Raw genomic sequence first — 17,032 nt, forward strand, 5'->3', positions numbered from 1 at the left:
CTCTTTTCTTTTCCCCTAATTTCTTCTGACTTTTGCTGTATGTATCTTTTGTTCCTTTGTTGTTAGGTGTCTAATGGTTTATGATGTCTATCTTCTTCATACATTGTACCTTTTATCATTAAAAATATTCATCTTTGTTTTATTTAAAAAGAAAGAAAGAAAAAAAATGGACAGCTCAGTGTGTATAATGTTTCTTAAGCTGCATATAGAACAGTTTTCTACGAACTGCACTTCTCGAGTAAAGGCCTCATCTTAGGCTGGCCTTCTTTTTTGGAACAGCTTCACAAAACCACCACTATTTCATGGTAAAAATGTTGCTGTGGCCCCTTCCACTCCATCATTCACCCCTCTTCTCTAAATACCACATGAAAGTCTTTCAGAACTGTATGTGGTAAAAGCCATAATTTCCCCCAAATAACGGGCTTGCTTCTTCCCTAACAAACAAGAAGAATTATATGAGCAATGAAAATTCCCTTTTCTCTTTGGCTAGGAAAAACTAAGAGCCAAATTGTACAACAGAATTTGACTCCTATGGCTTACGTGTCTGCATTTATTAACTCTCCTCCCATCTTACATTTTGTTCTACCCTTTTTTCTTCCTCTAGACTTTGTTAATTCTATTTTCCTATTTTAAGGCACTCGTTCCTGGAAACCACATCCTCTTCCAAACAAGGTAGGACATAAAACCATAGAAATAAATCCATTCTGCTTGTCTTTTAAGGTATCTTCTAAGGAGCCCAAAATAGAAAGTGACTGAATGGAAGGTTTACGCTCAGTAATATTATCCATGACTTAATCTCCTTTAAGTTACATGTTTTATACAAGAAATTTTATAAAAATAAAATGAGAGCTATTTAGTAACTGTACTTACATAAAAACAGAATGACTCTCCAATTCCCCCACATCTGTATGTATACAATAGTGATGATGAATATGTAAAGATATTCACTACGGCTTATTTTGTAAAAACAAAGCACTGAAGACCATCTAAATATACATAAACAGGGGATTTTTTAATTAATTAATTTAAAATTAATTATGGTGCATCCACATCCAATTTACCTTGGTTCATAGACCTAAAATTCCAGGTTCCTATGCAATATTGTTCTTTACAGCATCAAACTTGACCTTCACCACCAGGCATGTCCACAGCTGAGCAGCATTTCAGCTTTAGCCCAGACTCTTCCTTCTTTCGGGAGCTATTTCTCCACTCTTCCTCAGTAGCATACTGGACACCTACCAACCTGAGGGGCTCATCTTCTGGTGTCATATGCCTTTTCATACTGTTCATGGGGTTCTCAAGGCAAGAATACTGAAATGGTTTTCCATTCCTTTCTCCAGTGGAATGGAGGAATTTAAATTAGATGACCATTATACCTACTACTGTGGGCAAAAATCCCTTAGAAGAAATGGAGTAGCCCTCATAGTCAACAAGAGAGTCTGAAATGCAGTACTTGGGTGCAATCTTGGAAAACAACAGAATGATATTGGTTTGTTTCCAAGGCAAACCATGCAACATCACAGTAATCCAAGTCTATGCCCCTACCACCCACTTCTTCATAGAAAAAGTCTATGCCTTCTTGTTTCAAAGACGCTGAAGTTGATCAGTTCTATGAAAACCTATAAGACCTTCTAGAACTAACACCAAAAAGGAAGATGTCCTTTTCATCACAGGGGACTGGAATGCCAAAGTGAGAAGTCAAGAGATACCTAGAATAAAAGGCAAGTTTGCCCTTGGAGTACAAAATGAAGAAGGGCAAAGGCTAACAGAGTTTTGTCAAGAGAACGCACTAGTCATAGGAAAACCCTCCTCCAACAACACAAGAGAGACTCTACGCATGTACACCACCAGATGGTTAATACCAAAATCAGACTGATTATATTCTTTGCAGCCAAAGATAGAGAAGCTCTACACAGTCAGCAAAAAACAAGATCTGGAGCTGACTGTGGCTCAGATCATCAGTTCCTTATTGCAAAATTCAGGCTTAAATTCAAGAAAGTAGGGAAAACCATTAGACCATTCAGGTATGGCCTAAATCAAATCCCTTATGATTATACAGTATAAATGACAAATTGATTCAAGGGATTAGATCTGATAGAGTGCCTGAATAACTATGGACCAAGGTTTGCAATATTGTACAGGAGGTGGTGACCAAAACTATCCCCAAGAAAAAGCAATGCAAGAAGGCAATGTGGCTGTCTGTAGAGGCCTTAGAAATAGCTGAGAAAAGAAGAGAAGCAAAAGGTAAAGGAGAAAGGAAAAGATATCCCCAACTGAATGCAGAATTTCAGGGAATAGCAAAGAGAGATAAGAAAGCCTTCTTAAGTAAACAATACAAAGAAATAGAGGAAAACAATAGAATGGGAAAGACTAGAGATCTCTTCAGGAAAATTAGAGATGCTAAGGGAACATTTCATGCAAAGATGGGCACAATAAAGGACAGAAATGGCGAGGACCTAACAGAAGCAGAAGATATTAAGAAGAGGTGGCAAGAATACACAGAAGAACTGTAGAAAAAATATCTTTATGACCCAGATAACCATGATGGTGTGATCACTCACTTAGAGCCAGACATCCTGGCGTGTGAAGTCAAGTGGGCCTTAGGAAGCATCACTATGAACAAAGCTAGTAGAGGTGATGGAATTCCAGCTGAGCTATTTCAAATCCTAAAAGGTGGTGCCGTTAAAATGCTGCACTCAATACATCAAATTTGGAAAACTCACCAGTGGCCACAGGACTGGAAAGGGTCAGTTTTCCTTCCAGTCCCAAAGAAAAGCAATGCCAAAGAATGTACAATTGCGCTCATTTCACATGCTAGCAAGGTCATGCTCAAAATCTTTCCAGCGAGGCTTCAACAGTATGTGAACTGAGAACTTCCAGATGTATAAGCTGAATTTAGAAGAGGCAGAGGAACCAGAGGTCAAATTGCCAACATTCACTGGATCATAGAAAGAGCAAGAGAATTAAAAAAACCTACTTCTGCTTCATTGACTATGCTAAAGCCTTTGATGTCGATTACAACAAACCTTGGGAATTCTTAAAGAGATGGAATACCAGACCACCTTACCTGTCTCTTGAGAAACGTATATGTAGGACTAGAAGCAACAGTTAGAACCAGACATGGAACAACAGACTGGCCCCAAACTGGGAAAGGATTACATCAAGGCTGTATATTGTCATTCTGCTTATATAACTTATATGCAGAGTACATCATGTAAAATGCTGGGTTGAATGAATCACAAGTTGGAATCAAGATTCCTGGGAGAAATATCAACAACCTCAGATATGAAAATGTATCACTCTAATGGCAGAAAGCAAAGAGGAACTAAAGAGTCTCTTGATGAGGGTGAAAGAAAAGAGTGAAAAAGTTGGCTTAAAACTCAACATTCCAAAAACTAAGATCATGGCATCTGATTCCATCACTTCATAGCAAATAGATGGGGAAAAAGTGGAAACAGTGACAGACTTTATTTTCTTGGGCTCCAAAATCACTGTAGATGGTGACTGCAGCCATGAAATTAAAAGATGTTTGCTTCTTGGAAGAAAAACATGACCAACCTAGACAGTGTGTCCAAAAGCTGAGATTACTTTGCCAACAAAGGTCCATCTAGCCAAAGCTGTTGTTTTTCCAGTAGTCATGTATGGATGTGAGAGTTGGCCCATGAAGAAGGCTGAAGAACTGATGCTTCTGAACTGTGGTGTTGGAGAAAACTCTGGAGAGTCCCTTGGATAGCAAGGAGATCAAACCAGTCAATCCTAAAGGAAATAAACCCTGGATATTCATTGCAAGGACTGATGCTGAAGATGAAGCTCCAAATACTTTGGCCATCTAATGCAAAGAGCTGATTCATTGGAAAAGATCGGATGCTAGGAAAGATTAAGGGCAGGAGGAAAAGGGGATGGCAGAGGATGAGATGGTTAGATAGCATCACTGACTCAATGGACATGAGTCTGAGCAAACTCCAGAAGATAGTGAAGGACAGGGAAGCCTGAAGCGCTGCTGTTCATAGGATTGCAAAGAGTTGGACACGACTCAGCGACTGAACAATAATATGGTAATCCATATTTAGAAGAATGAGTCAGGCTTACATGAATTGATAAGAACTAGCCTCCAAAATGTAGTATTATATGAAAAAAGAAGGTACAGACTAGGTTTACTTCATGCCATTACTTTATGAACAGGAAGAATTTTGATTAATCAATTATAACATAGTCATATGGTGGAATATTAATGCTAAATCACTTCAGTCGTGTCCGACTCTGTTGCGACCCCACAGATGGCAGCCCTCCAGGCTTCCCCATCCCTGGGATTCTCCAGGCAAGAACACTGGAGTGGGTTGCCATTTCCTTCTCCAATGCATGAAGGTGAAAAGGGAAAGTGAAGTCACTCAGTCGTGTCCGACTCTTAGCGACCCCATGGACTGCAGCCCACCAGGCTCCTCCGTCCATGGGATTTTCCAGGCAAGAGTACTGGAGTGGGGTGCCATTGCCTTCTCCAATGGTGGAATACTACACATTCATTAAAAAATGATCAATTGCTTCATGTACTGATGATAAAGAAAGGCCTTCAAGATGCATTTTTAAGAAGGTAAATGGGGTATATAGCATGCTTTCATTTGCATCAAAGAGGTAGGCGTGGAGATACACAGGAATTTGCCCACAAATATGTAAGATATTTCTGAAAAGTATACAAAAACCTGGTAATATTGTTTAACAAGGGGTATTTAAGGACCTGAACACACTCTTATAAAATAAAATATATTTTTTTTAAAAATTAGTGGGAAAAAATTTTAAACCTGCACAAAATTGCTGAGAGAGAGACAAAAATATCCACTATAGTTAGGGGAGGGGGAAGTAATGAGAATTAAGGCTAAGAATGCTCCTCCTCTTCCCTTTCACCTCCCCTGTGGATATATTCCATTATTCACAGAAGGAAACTGCAGAATCACTCAGCATCTCTGGATTGTCATTTTAAATGCATGCGGTTGGTTCAATTGACTGAAAATGCAGATAACACGAACTCTACATCTGAAAACCACCATTACAATTGCCACAGGAGGGGAGGGTGAGGAGTACACCTACATTTTTCAAAGCTTATTAAAAAATTTCGAAGGAGGAAACAGTGTCATTTCTGGGCCCGAAGCGGCTCCTTGGGACCAGAGGTGCATATGCTTTCAGGCAGCATCTCCATGTGGCAGGTATTTGAGGGCAGACGAAGCAGCTGAACTTCCAGCCACTAAAGTGCTTCCTTTCACTTGACCTGATATCCCAGGCTGAGAAGTGCTAACATTTCTGGTCTATAAACGTTAAGACCCGCCCAGATTAACTGAAATGGGGATCTTAGGAGCATGCTAAGTTGCTTCAGTCGGGTCCGACTTTGTGCAACCCTGCGGACTGCGGCCTGCAGGCTGTGTCCAGGGGATTCTCCAGGCATGAATACTGGAGTGGGTTGCCATACCCTCCTCTAGGGGATCTTCTTGACCCTGGGATGAAACCCCCGTCTCTTATGTCTCCCGCATTGGCAGGCAGGTTCTTTACCACTAGCACCACCTGGGAAGCCCTCTAAGGAAATTAGTAGCTCTCAATAGTAAGATATAAAGATCAGTTCTAATCAAGGGAAAGAATGAACGAACAAGGTAATTTCTCTGAACCTTGACTTGCAAGAAGACTCATCCTCCAAAACTACCTATGCGAAAGAGTCAAACTTCTTCAGCGTTGATTTTGGTGTGGAATCTACATTCCAGGACCACTTGAAGTTACCCAAAGTACATGCCATTCTTAAATAACCTTTTCATGGAAAGTGGGTGGTTTGGTTTATCTTGAAGACTACTTCCTAAGGATGTGGAAATTCAGATTGAGCGCTGAAAGTAGTTATAAGATGGTCCACAGTCTAGCATTTATTCCTACCTCCAAAAATAAACCATGACATTTTGCATTCTCACCCCAAGATTAGAGGAGGAAGCTGAAAAACATTAAGACAGAGAAGCATGCTCAACTCCATTAAGCTGGCCCAGCACCTGCTGGCAGTCTTCAACACGGCTCTGAGCAGCACAGCTCACCTTGAGATTCCCAGCCACTCCTGGTGGGATGCATACAGTTGTATGGGTATAGAAAACTGCTTCATCCATAAAACGCTGATTCATGTCCAGTGCAGGCTGCCATAGCTGTTCACTACTAAGGGAAAGGCACTCACTAGGAACAGTGTGGGAACACTAGGGTTGGCCTTCAAAATCACTTCTGGTATTTCTCGTTTACTCTTATTTTAAAAAAGGATTCAAAATCCAAATAATCCAAGAAGGATGTAATCTATGTATTTTGTGACTAGGGACATGAAATCAATGACTAACATAGGGAGCGAAAATGAACAAATCATGTTCCTTTTATGAGGCTGGATTTCTGAAACCAGATGTGAATGAGGAATAAAATATGAATTTTAAGTGTTTCATTTACTGTATTAAAATTTTCTGCTTCAACTAATAACCATTTCATTTGACATACAGCAATAATGCATTCAATAATTTGCTCATCATTCTTTCCAGTGATCCACGATCATTAGCCATAACGCATATTATCCAAATGAAATTATTGGAGGTACAACTCCAAAACAGTTTCAGAATGAATTACTGTTTCTCAGTCCTTGAGTTAGTCCTTGAACTAACCTGTAAGTTTATCAAGCACTTTTAAGAATCCAGAATTTTCACTTTACATGGCAATTGTACAGTTGTAGCCTTTACTAGGAGAAGGCAATGGCACCCCACTCCAGTACTCTTGCCTGGAAAATCCCATGGACAGAGGAGCCTGGTAGGCTGCAGTCTATGGGGTCGCTAAGAGTCGGACACGACTGAGTGACTACACGTTCACTTTTCACTTTCATGCATTGGAGAAGGAAATGGCAACCCACTCCGGTGTTCTTACCTGGAGAATCCCAGGGATGGGGGAGCCTGGTGGGCTGCCATCTATGGGGTCGCACAGAGTCGGACACGACTGAAGTGACTTAGCAGCAGCAGCAGCCTTTACTAACTTTGGGGCGGGGGACGGTAGGAGGAAATGAGGTTTAGAACTAGTAAAGTAAAATCAAACTTTAGGTGTGGGTTTTATTTCTCACCAAAATCTCCAAAGAAACATAACAAAATTCCCACAGTTTTTCCTGGTCTTAAGAATAATTGCTCAAGGACAGCCAAAGAACTCAGAAACTTAATAGCTTTGTTGAAACCTAGAACTAGTTGCATTTTGAATTTTTCTTCACACCTTTACAAAGTGCTTTCGACAGAAACACTATTGTTACAGCCACATAGAGAGCCAAACCTCCCAGGAAACAGAGAAACAACCATACAGAAAATGCAATGTCTAGATCCTGTATACTTTAAAAAATAAAGGAAGTTCTCAGGTGGGATTTAGAGCTGCAGGGCACCTTAGAATCCACTGGTAAACTGGGAAAGTGCCGCTGAGAAATGTTAAATAGCCAATCAGGTGCAAACGTCAGAACTCCACTCAGTCGTCTCAAATTGTCTTGTGCTTTTAGTTAAGAACTGTTTCCACGGCATGCATGGCTTTTTAAAATCAGAGAAACACCGAGAAATCTTTATTACTGAGATCTCCACTTGTTAGGAGCAGAGAAATTGTTAAAGTAATTGAAATGTCTCATTAACACGATGGGGAAGTTAAGGAAGTGAAGCAGAATAACTACAGAGCAAGTAACAAGTAGTTTGTGACCCTCTGAATGATTAACGTGCTTCTGTAAACATAGACCCATCCGGTGTGCTGCAAACATACTAGGAAACCTCCCTTTTCCAGTCCAGAGTTATATCAATAGTCAATAAAGGTAAAGTCCAAGACAGGTAATTAGAAACTCCAATTCTGAATCCTCAACATGTAGAGATCCGTTTGAGTCAAGAATATGAAACAAAGAGTCAAAGGATAGAAGGAAGATACAGGTATGACCTCTGAAAGCGCAGTGAAAACATAACCTGCCTATTTCTGGAACAGGGCGTGTTTCCCTGGCCAGGTGGAAGCGTTGGGTGGCATGGGCAGGATGCAGGATGGTTCCTGTGCCTGCTGGGGAGCATCTCTGGTCCCTCCTTTCTTAGTCCCAGAGGAAAGGACGGGAGGTCTGGGGGAACTGTGGCTGGACTTGCAGGCTGAGCAATGCAAGCCCCATGCCAGGTGAATCGTCCATGAAAAGGTGGGCAGCAAGTGAAAATGAAATACAGCATCTTTTGGGTAAATACATATACTCGACTCACATAAATATTGAGTCAAAACATCTCACATGTGCTCAACCAAATGGAATAGACATCACAGGGTCAGTGCTCTAGCCTGTGAGATCTCCCCCAACTTACACCTTTCCTAAGGGATAAATTGGGAGGTACTGTACGCAGGAGGGAATTGCTCCCTTTTGCTTTGCTGGGCTGATTTGAAGGAAAATTTCAAAGTGAATCATTCAGAAAAACGAGACCCAGGGCACCTTGTTGAGGAAGGGAGAACGCTCCTCATGGGAAAGGGACTCTGAGATTATACAAGGGTCAGAAAGGCAAAAACATTTTTCACATTAAATTTCCCAGCAGCTGTTCGGAATTTTTATAGGTAATCCATTACCAGATGTAACTGTTAAAGAATAGCAAGTCTCTTTTCCTCGAATAAATATAGTGACAAGGGTTTAAATTTCACAAAAGCTTTCTTTAAAACCAATCAGGAGTTTTCCTTCTGTCCCCGACAAGCCTCTTTTTGGTGCTGTTCACTCCCACTTTGAGCAGACTCACCCCCAACATGCACATTCCTCTACCTGTTTATAGCAAAACAAAGACAGAGGGATCTCTGAACTGGTAAAAGATGCTGGGACCATCTGAGATTCTGCAAAAATAAAACACAGGCAAGGAAGCATCCATCGGTAAAGATCCATCTGGCCCTTTCTGAAGGCATTTTATTTTACTGCAACAAAGAGAATCTCAGAACCATTTTTTAAAAAACATAGGCGGTATAAAGAACAAAGAATCTAATGGCACATAAGGACCCATCCCACAACACTGTGTCAACACCAGTATTCCTTTATATTTAATTTCACCAGACACACATAATAGGGTATACCTGGAGTAGTTTTCTATGCTTTACAAATGATAATTTACTTCAACTCTGTTACGGTCCTAGGAGGTATTGTACTATTTTAGATCCATTTTAGAGATGAACAAAACAGAGCAGAGAGGGACTGAATGATCTGTTAAAGGTCACACAGCTAATAGGAGGTGGAACTAGTTTAAACCCAGGGAGTCTAGCTCCAGAGTCCACATTTCCTCCATTATGCTGCCTTTCAAATTTTCATCAAATCTAAGATAAACTGGGATTTGTGAAGGATCACCTTAACGCATTTATCACCATTTCAATAACTAACTCATGCCACGTTGCAGCTTCCTCAGATCCAATGCAAGAAAGAAAAGATAAATACTATCAAATACTATATTTGACTGCTTGTGCGGTCTTTCAGAAACAAAATGAAGGTACAGAAAATTAGAGTGTCCCGTATCTGCTGGGAAAACTACTGCACAGAAAATGAAATGCCAGGCAATCACTTGGACGTTTAGATTTTGTCATACCACTGGACTCTTCAAAGGTCTTTAAACTCATTCAAATTCAGAACTGCCAAGGCAGTGTGTATCAGAGCAAATTTAATTCCAAGATAAAGAGACATAAAACAGCTCTTTCTGGGGGAATTCCACAGCTGATGAACCTCTAAGAGAGTTTTCTCCTCAAAATTCTTTAAGCACAGCTGGCAGAGTGCAAATATCCTCCCACTTGCCTCTGCCGACTGCCCTGGCACGCTGCCTTCAAGGGAGGTGCACTCCAGTGCGCTCTGCCAGGCAGCCTTGTCCTGGGTGGGGCTGGGGGCCTGTGCACACCCCACAGTGCTGCAACACTCGCTTTGGCGGTGTTCAGAAAACAAAGGCAATGAAGGAGGTGGAAACTACCTTCCTGCCTGCCAAGAAGCTACTTATCTTTTATTCAGGAGAGGTGTGTATATTGACTGGGTCAAGAGAAGAGTCCTCTCTTCACCTTTCGCTTAACAACACCTGACTGATCTTCACATTCCACACCTGTGGCCTCCAGCTGTGCAAACACCTCTGCCCCAGTGGCATAAGTGGCACCATAGACTATAGTCCATCAGGTACCATTCTTCTCTCTGACCATCTTCCCTTAAAAACAACGTGAAACAGACCAACCAGTAGGGGCACAGAAGCTTTACCTTGTTCTTTTGTTTACCAAAAACTGGAGTTACCACCATCTGCCTTTAATAAACGCAGCAGTGACCCAGCTGTGCAACAAGTCTGACCCAGTGGCTTGCAAGGAACGGGCAAACAACCATGAGTCCCCTTTCCCTTTTCCTCCCTAACCAGAGACGTCAACCCAGGGCTGTTACTCTCCCTCTTTCACAAAGTTAGGGGCAGACATCCCCAAAGACTGAAATAACTAAGAAATGCCTAGCTTTCCAAACTGAAATTTACCTGATTCCTCACCTCGCCAACACTTCTCTAAGGCAGGCTCCTCCCTTTGCAACTCCAGCCTTTTTAACCACCCTTCCATATTTCTCTAAGCCCCTTTTTTATTACTGTTAAAAACAATGGAATACATCGAAATCAACTCAGTTCCACCATCTAACCAGACATACCAATCTAGGGATCCAAAGATATGGCAGAAATTTACTTGAATGTTTTGTGAATTTTTTTGTTAGGGCAATTGGGAAAGATAAAATTTTAAGATGTAGATAAAAAAGTGGGAATGAATTTCTCAAACTTCTGGGGTGTGGCTCTGATTTCTACCAGTAAAATATCCATTTGTGATTATGGAAAAGGTAAAAAAAAATCAGTGTTCTGATTTGGCACTTATTACATGATGTTGACTACTCATAGAACTTCAAAATGATTTTTTTTAAGTGCTATTTGATTATACTGGGTGGTCCATTTAGAATCCAGTCAATACAATCTCACTTCAAAAAAAAAAAAAAAGATTTACAAATAGGCCACTTTATACAACAGCTATGGCAAGGAATTTACAAGTGCTGTAAGGTTCAGAGTTTATTTAGTGTAAATACAGTCTAGACTCATTATCTTACCCCCATCTCACAGCCCACAGCAAAGAGTAAGCCTGATGGGAAAACAAGAGCTGGAGGTCCCTAGGACAAATGCTAAAATGGGCGTCTTAGGTACCTCTGGGAATAACAAAACTGGCACCTTACTTTAGTAGGGGGGATTCCGGTTGGAAGGGGGCAGAGTAAGAGGTCAGGGGCAACTCCCACGTCAGAACCACACCAGGAAGCCTTGCTCAGTAAGGAGCCCTCCGATGTGCACAGTGAAGCCATGACTGACAGTGGACAGCCCGCCCCCCACAGATGCTGGCGTCCCCGGCTGATACTCACGCTGACACTGTCCCCAGGGCCGGCGGGCCCAGCCCCAGCAGCAGTCAATCCTCCCACCGTAACGACACAGGCCAATGGATGACACTATTTGCCTGGGCCACCTACCAAACAAAAAGATGCAAATTAAATAAAGACACTCTTGAAATCAAAAATAATTTTCTCAGTACTTTAGAAAAACTTTTTAATAGCACCCAACAATTTTCTACGAATCCTTTTCATGCCTGAAGAAATTAAACAACAGAACACCTTCAGAGAAATGGTTTTGCTATGATCTAATTTCAAACATCAGACAGACATATATACAACAGCGCAAGAATTGAGGGGAAAAAGGAGGGGAAGATCCTTTCTTACAGGGAAATAGCACCAGCTAAAATGAAGAATTCTCAAGTCTGCCACTCACAGGATGGTTTCTGAAGTTTGAAATAAAACAGATTCCTCAAAGGCCCACACCTGTTACTGAGGGGAAGGCCAGTTTTGGCTGATTCATGGTAAACTGAAAAGTATTAAATCAGACATGTCAAAGCAGAAAAAAAAAAAAAAAAAGTCTGCCTTGTATAAGGGGGTACCTGTGGGAAGGGGCAGAAAGAGGGGAGGTTTCTCAAAATCAAATGGAACAAAACTCTTTTGGGGATATGACTCTTCTGCAAAAAAAGGTTTCAGAAAAAAAAAACGTACTGGAGAAAGAAGACTAAATGAAACCAAGGAGAGTTTAAAGTGTAGCTAACATCTCAAGTGTCCTTGTAGTTTGAAACTTTCCTTCCTGCATCAACAATTCGTGTTACCGTCCTCTCTAACATAAATAAGGACTAAAGCAAACACTGGATTTCAGGATCCGATTTACCAACCAGATTCCACTTTGACACCTTATTTGGTACATCGGTTCCTTGTTTAGATTCACACCTACCTCGACGACTCTCCTCGCCACCCCCTCCACCAGAGGATCAATATTTTAATCGTCTGTTTTAGATATTTTTAAGACTACATGAAAATCTATGCATAGTCATGTGATTATTTCTTGCTGCAAATATGTGTGCAAGAAACGCACAGGATATCCGAATGTGGGGAAATCATTGCTTTAATAAAATAAAACAGCCTCTGGCCGCTACCCACTTTTTTTTTTTTTTTTAACTTTACTAATCTTTTCATTCCCCTTGCCTTCATCTCCCGCTTCTGCCCCCGAGCCCAAAGGACAAATAACCCCGAACTTTACATTTCCTGAGACCAGGTGATAAACAAGCGGCTGCTCTTTTTCTCTCCAGCGCTCCACTGGCTCCCCTCCGTTCCTTCCAGGCACAAGAAAGCCAATCAATCGTGGAATTGATTCGTTCCAAGACTGCAGGTAAAACAGGTGCGGCAGTCTCTCTGGCTGCGCGGGGGCGGGGGTGAGGGTCATTGCATGAGGGCTGACTGGGTGGCGGTGGGACCCAAGTTAAAAATCTCTCCTGGCTCCTGCTGCCTGTTTTCTGCTTAAGCAGCAGCGATGGGCGCTCGGGGCAAGTCTGGTCTGTAATAGCACCGAGGTGGAGTAACCAAGCACGCCCTCCCGACACACACACACACACACGCATGCACGCACACACTCGGGAGCCGATCTGGCAGCCGGGGCGAGGGCTCCTCGCTCTGCAGTAGGAGGAGCGGCTGAGTGACAGGGGAGCGGAGCAGAGCCTGGGGTTGTTGGGACCTGTCAGAGCACGCAGCAGTCAGGCTCGCCCGAGGTCTCGGGAGCTGTGTGTGCGTACAGGCACCCACACACGCGCGCGCAGCGTCCTCCCCCCGGCCCCTCGGTCCTTATTTTGAGTCCTCCCTCCCACCAAGGAAACCAAGTGGGGAAGCAAACGGGTCTCCCTCTGGAAACACAGTGGCTTCCTCTCCCTACCCTTTGTGTGAGTCATCGTGACAGCCCCCAGGCGGGATGTGGCCCGGACCACCTGGAAGTTTCCCCACTGCAGAGCTGTCTAAAGCAAGAATTTCCCACCCAAGGGATGTCCCGCACGTCACCGCCTGTGGGGCAGCTAACCCGCGCCCTCAGAGCCCAGATGCCGGGCTCCACCTCCCTTCTCCCGCAGCCCCGACTAGGGCTCGGCGGCCCACCCCGCAGCGCAGCCTCCCCGGGTTCCCGGACGCGCAGGGGGCGCGCCCTCTAGGCCTTGGGCAGCCACTGGTGGAGACGGCTGCTCGACGGCTCTCCTCCCGCCGAGGCCGTGCGGTGGCCCCGTTTCTGGCCCTAGAGAAGAGAGATGGGACTCCAGGGCGGTGTGAAATTAGCGCTGGATAGAGCAAGAGAGGGTCCCCGGGGGGCGACTTACCTCCCGTCGAACTCCGCGGCCGCCTGCAGGTAGAGCGAGGACCCGAGCACCAGCGCCAGAAGGAAATCCATCTCGGGCTGCGAGTCCCGGGCGGAGGCTCAGCTGCAAGCGGGGAGCAGGTGGCGGGTGCTGGGGGCGCAGAAGAGGCGTGCTCGGCTCCCCCGAGGAGCTGCGGGCGCCGAGGTTACTGCTGCCCCTCTCGGAGGAGAGCCGCGCGGCACGCAGCCGGAGCAGGTCTGCTTGCGGCGTCCCGAGCCCCTCCGGCTCCCTCCCCGCGAGGGGAGGCGCTGCCCGGGAAGCCGCGCCGCCTGCGGGGAGGGGCGCAGGGGCGGGGGGCGCGCGTGCGCTCGGCTCGCCGCCCTCGGGTCCCCGGGTGAGGGGTGGAGGGCGCCCGGCCCTTCGGCGGGAAGCTCGGGGGCGGGGGCACTGCAGAAAGGCAGAGTCTCTTGGGGACCAGCCAAGCCGGGCGATCGCCAGGCTGGGAGAAAAGTTGCCAGCCCGGCCTGGACCAGGGAGAGCAGGGTGCTCAGCAGGAAAGTCTGAGCCGGGGAGGAAAGGGGCCCCGGGCGTAGGTGCGCGCTCCGCGGGTTCCTTCCGAACAGGTGGGGACCGCAGGGGCGAGCCCTAGCTTTCACCGGAGGGCGAAGTCCAAGATGAGAGGTTTGTGGGGCCAGAGCTGAGCTGTGTCTGCATTTAAACGAAACCGCAGCACGACTTGGACAAATTAGCGAAGGCAAACTCTGGGAGTTTGCTTCTCCCGCAGAGCTGGCAGAGGCAGGGTTTTTAAAAAATTTGTAACCAACCGAACGAAATGCTTGGCGTCTTCGAGTTTTGAAGAGAGGTGCAGACTGTTTCCGTCTCCGCCAGCTCGACTCTGAGCACAGTAGGAGGATAGCAGCGGCTGCCCCTTCAGGGGCACATGCCCGCCAGAGAGGGAGAGCAGTTACTTCTTAAGTCTTGTGGTGCCTAATCCTCGAAGATCATTTAGAGAACCATTTTGAGCAATTATTGCTCTGTTACTGCTGAGTGAAATGTATTGTAGAAGGGCTGTGTTCAAATATAAACACGCAATGATTATACTAAAATTCATGTTAAAGCATCAGTCGGATCAAGTCACCTCTCATCCCACACCCAACCCGGAATGACTGCCCGGGGCACTGATCTGGCATCCCACACCTCTCCGACCTAACTAACAGTCTATGCCCTCCCTTCCTCTAATCCGTGGTCGCCCATGCCTTTCTTCCACACTCAGGCGTTCCTGCCTTAGGCCATTGACGGTCACTTCCACCTGAACCCAGAGAGTTCTTCTCTGTGTGGTTCTCACCCTCCCTTGTCTTTGCTCTATGTCACCTCTTCTAGGTGACCAGTCTTGACCACCCTATTTAAAAATGCAACCTGTCCCCTCCTGATGTCCCCTGCCAGTTCTTCTTTGTCTTTTCTGCAAACCACTCATCCTCTAGTTTTCTGTACCTGTGTGCTCAATCCTGTCCGACTGTGCGATGCCATGGACTGTAGCTTCCCAGGCTCCTCTGTCCATGGAATTTCCCAGGGAAGAAGACAGGAGTGGTTGCCATTTCCTCCTCCAGGGGCTCTTCCTGACCCAGGGATCGACCCTGCCTCTCTTGGGTCTCCTGCGTTGGCAGGCAAATTCTTTACCACTGTACCATCTGTTTCCTATATAATTTGCTTATTTCTTATTTTGCCCATCTTCTTCCTGCTAGAATGCAAACTCTACAAGGGCAAGTTTCTTTGTTCGGTGTGTTTCATGTAGTGAAACGGTATGTTTCATTCATGCTCATAAATGTTTATTGACTGAGTTTGCTACGTTACAAACTTTACCCCAATCTTTATTTTCTTTTTGAGATTTCTCCAACTTTAAATTTTTTAATGGAAAATTTTGTGGCAGAGTGACCTCACTATCCTGATCTCTTAGTGTGTATAAACACAGGCATTTTCTGCAAGAAAAGGAAAAATAATGGTTTCAACTTAAATGACTCTTTGATTTCCAAGTTGTTTTCTGTTAGCAAAACAAGTTTCTATTTTAATCTCAGGAAACATCCATGCCATTTTGGGCTTGGGAAATTATTTTAGGCAAACAGCTTGGTGTCATCCATTTCAGATCTTTCTAATGAACTCCAAAAATGTAGTAGTCAAAATATTTTTTCTGCAGAAAATAAAAATTTTTAAGTGTAATGTAGGCTTGGTTCCAGGTTTCAGTGGCTACTCCTTAGTCATTTTCTTTGTTTTATAGGTTCCTGGGTTGAGCAATGGATGATTAGAGAGAAAGGGGCTAACCGACAGGCTAGAAACTGGAGTTGGAAGGAAAGGAGGATGAGTAGTAGGTGAAAACAGGATGGATAGCTGGAGTAAGATTGTAATACCCCCTCTGTTTGCCTCTTTTTTTTTTTTTTTTTGTATCTTTTCTTTGACCTAGAAAACACTCCATTCATCTTCCTTCTTTTTTTTTATTTTTTACATTGGAATATAGTTGATTGACATTGTTGTGTTAGTTTCAGGTGTACAGCAAAGTGACTCAGCATCTCCCTTCTTCATACAGACACACTTTCCACTTACCCTTTGGGTCCAAGCTTAGCTGACACTTACCCAGGAAGGAAGCCCGTGTACGTTTTCACTTGGCTGAGACTCCTGTAGCTTGTGTTTCTACAGCCCTTCGCGTCCCCTAGAGTAACTCTTAAAGCACTGGTGGAACTGCCTCTCTACCACGTTGAGGTTTCCCCAAGACACTAACCAGCAGGAGGGCAAGAGCAGTGTCACTATATTCCTTGTGCCCAGCACGGTACCTGGCACAGGCTGGATTGACTTCTGCTTGGTGATCGTTAGCCTCTCCTTCAAGTCAGCTGTAGTTAATTATATCATTCTTTGTTGAATCATGGAGCAGAGGGGGTTCTAAAAGAATTGCAAGGTCTAATCGGGTAGCCTGATGCAGTTAGGACCACCAGTGCCCATTCCAAAAAAGAAGCGGGGTTCCCATGGGAGTGACATATTGCTATCTCAGTCTTAAAAACAAACAAGAAACAGTGAGAGTTTTACTTCTTCTTTTCCAATTTGGATTCCTTTTATTTCTTTTTCTGCTCTGATTGCTGTGGCCAAAACTTCCAAAACTATGTTGAATAGTAATGGTGAAAGTGGGCACCCTTGTCTTGTTCCTGACTTTAGAGGAAATGCTTTCAATTTTTCACCATTGAGGATAATGTTTGCTGTGGGTTTGTCATATATAGCTTTTATTATGTTGAGGTATGTTCCTTCTATTCCTGCTTTCTGGAGAGTTCTTATCATAAATGGGTGTTGAATTTTGTCAAAG

General features: G+C 44.2%; 1 protein-coding gene across 7 annotated transcripts in view; it reads right to left on the reverse strand.

Annotated features, from left to right (window-relative positions):
* Positions 1 to 14,106, reverse strand: part of NPNT (nephronectin) — a 99,696-nt gene extending 85,590 nt beyond the window's left edge. For 2 of the 7 annotated variants that reach the window (XM_070372051.1, XM_070372050.1), the window contains exons 1-2: positions 12,615 to 12,743; positions 11,405 to 11,505 (exon numbers count right to left, since the gene is read on the reverse strand). In XM_070372051.1, the coding sequence (XP_070228152.1) occupies positions 11,405 to 11,505; positions 12,615 to 12,616 (103 nt within the window). In that variant the 5' untranslated portion in view covers positions 12,617 to 12,743. Of the gene's footprint in view, positions 1 to 11,404; positions 11,506 to 12,614; positions 12,744 to 13,710 lie in introns of those variants that run through there. The other 5 variants (XM_070372052.1, XM_070372049.1, XM_005907288.3 and 2 more) reach the window with 5 other exon arrangements.
* Between the last annotated feature and the right edge of the window lie 2,926 nt (positions 14,107 to 17,032).

This window comes from Bos mutus, chromosome 6, assembly GCF_027580195.1.
Source record: "Bos mutus isolate GX-2022 chromosome 6, NWIPB_WYAK_1.1, whole genome shotgun sequence".
Taxonomy (NCBI): domain Eukaryota; kingdom Metazoa; phylum Chordata; class Mammalia; order Artiodactyla; family Bovidae; genus Bos; species Bos mutus.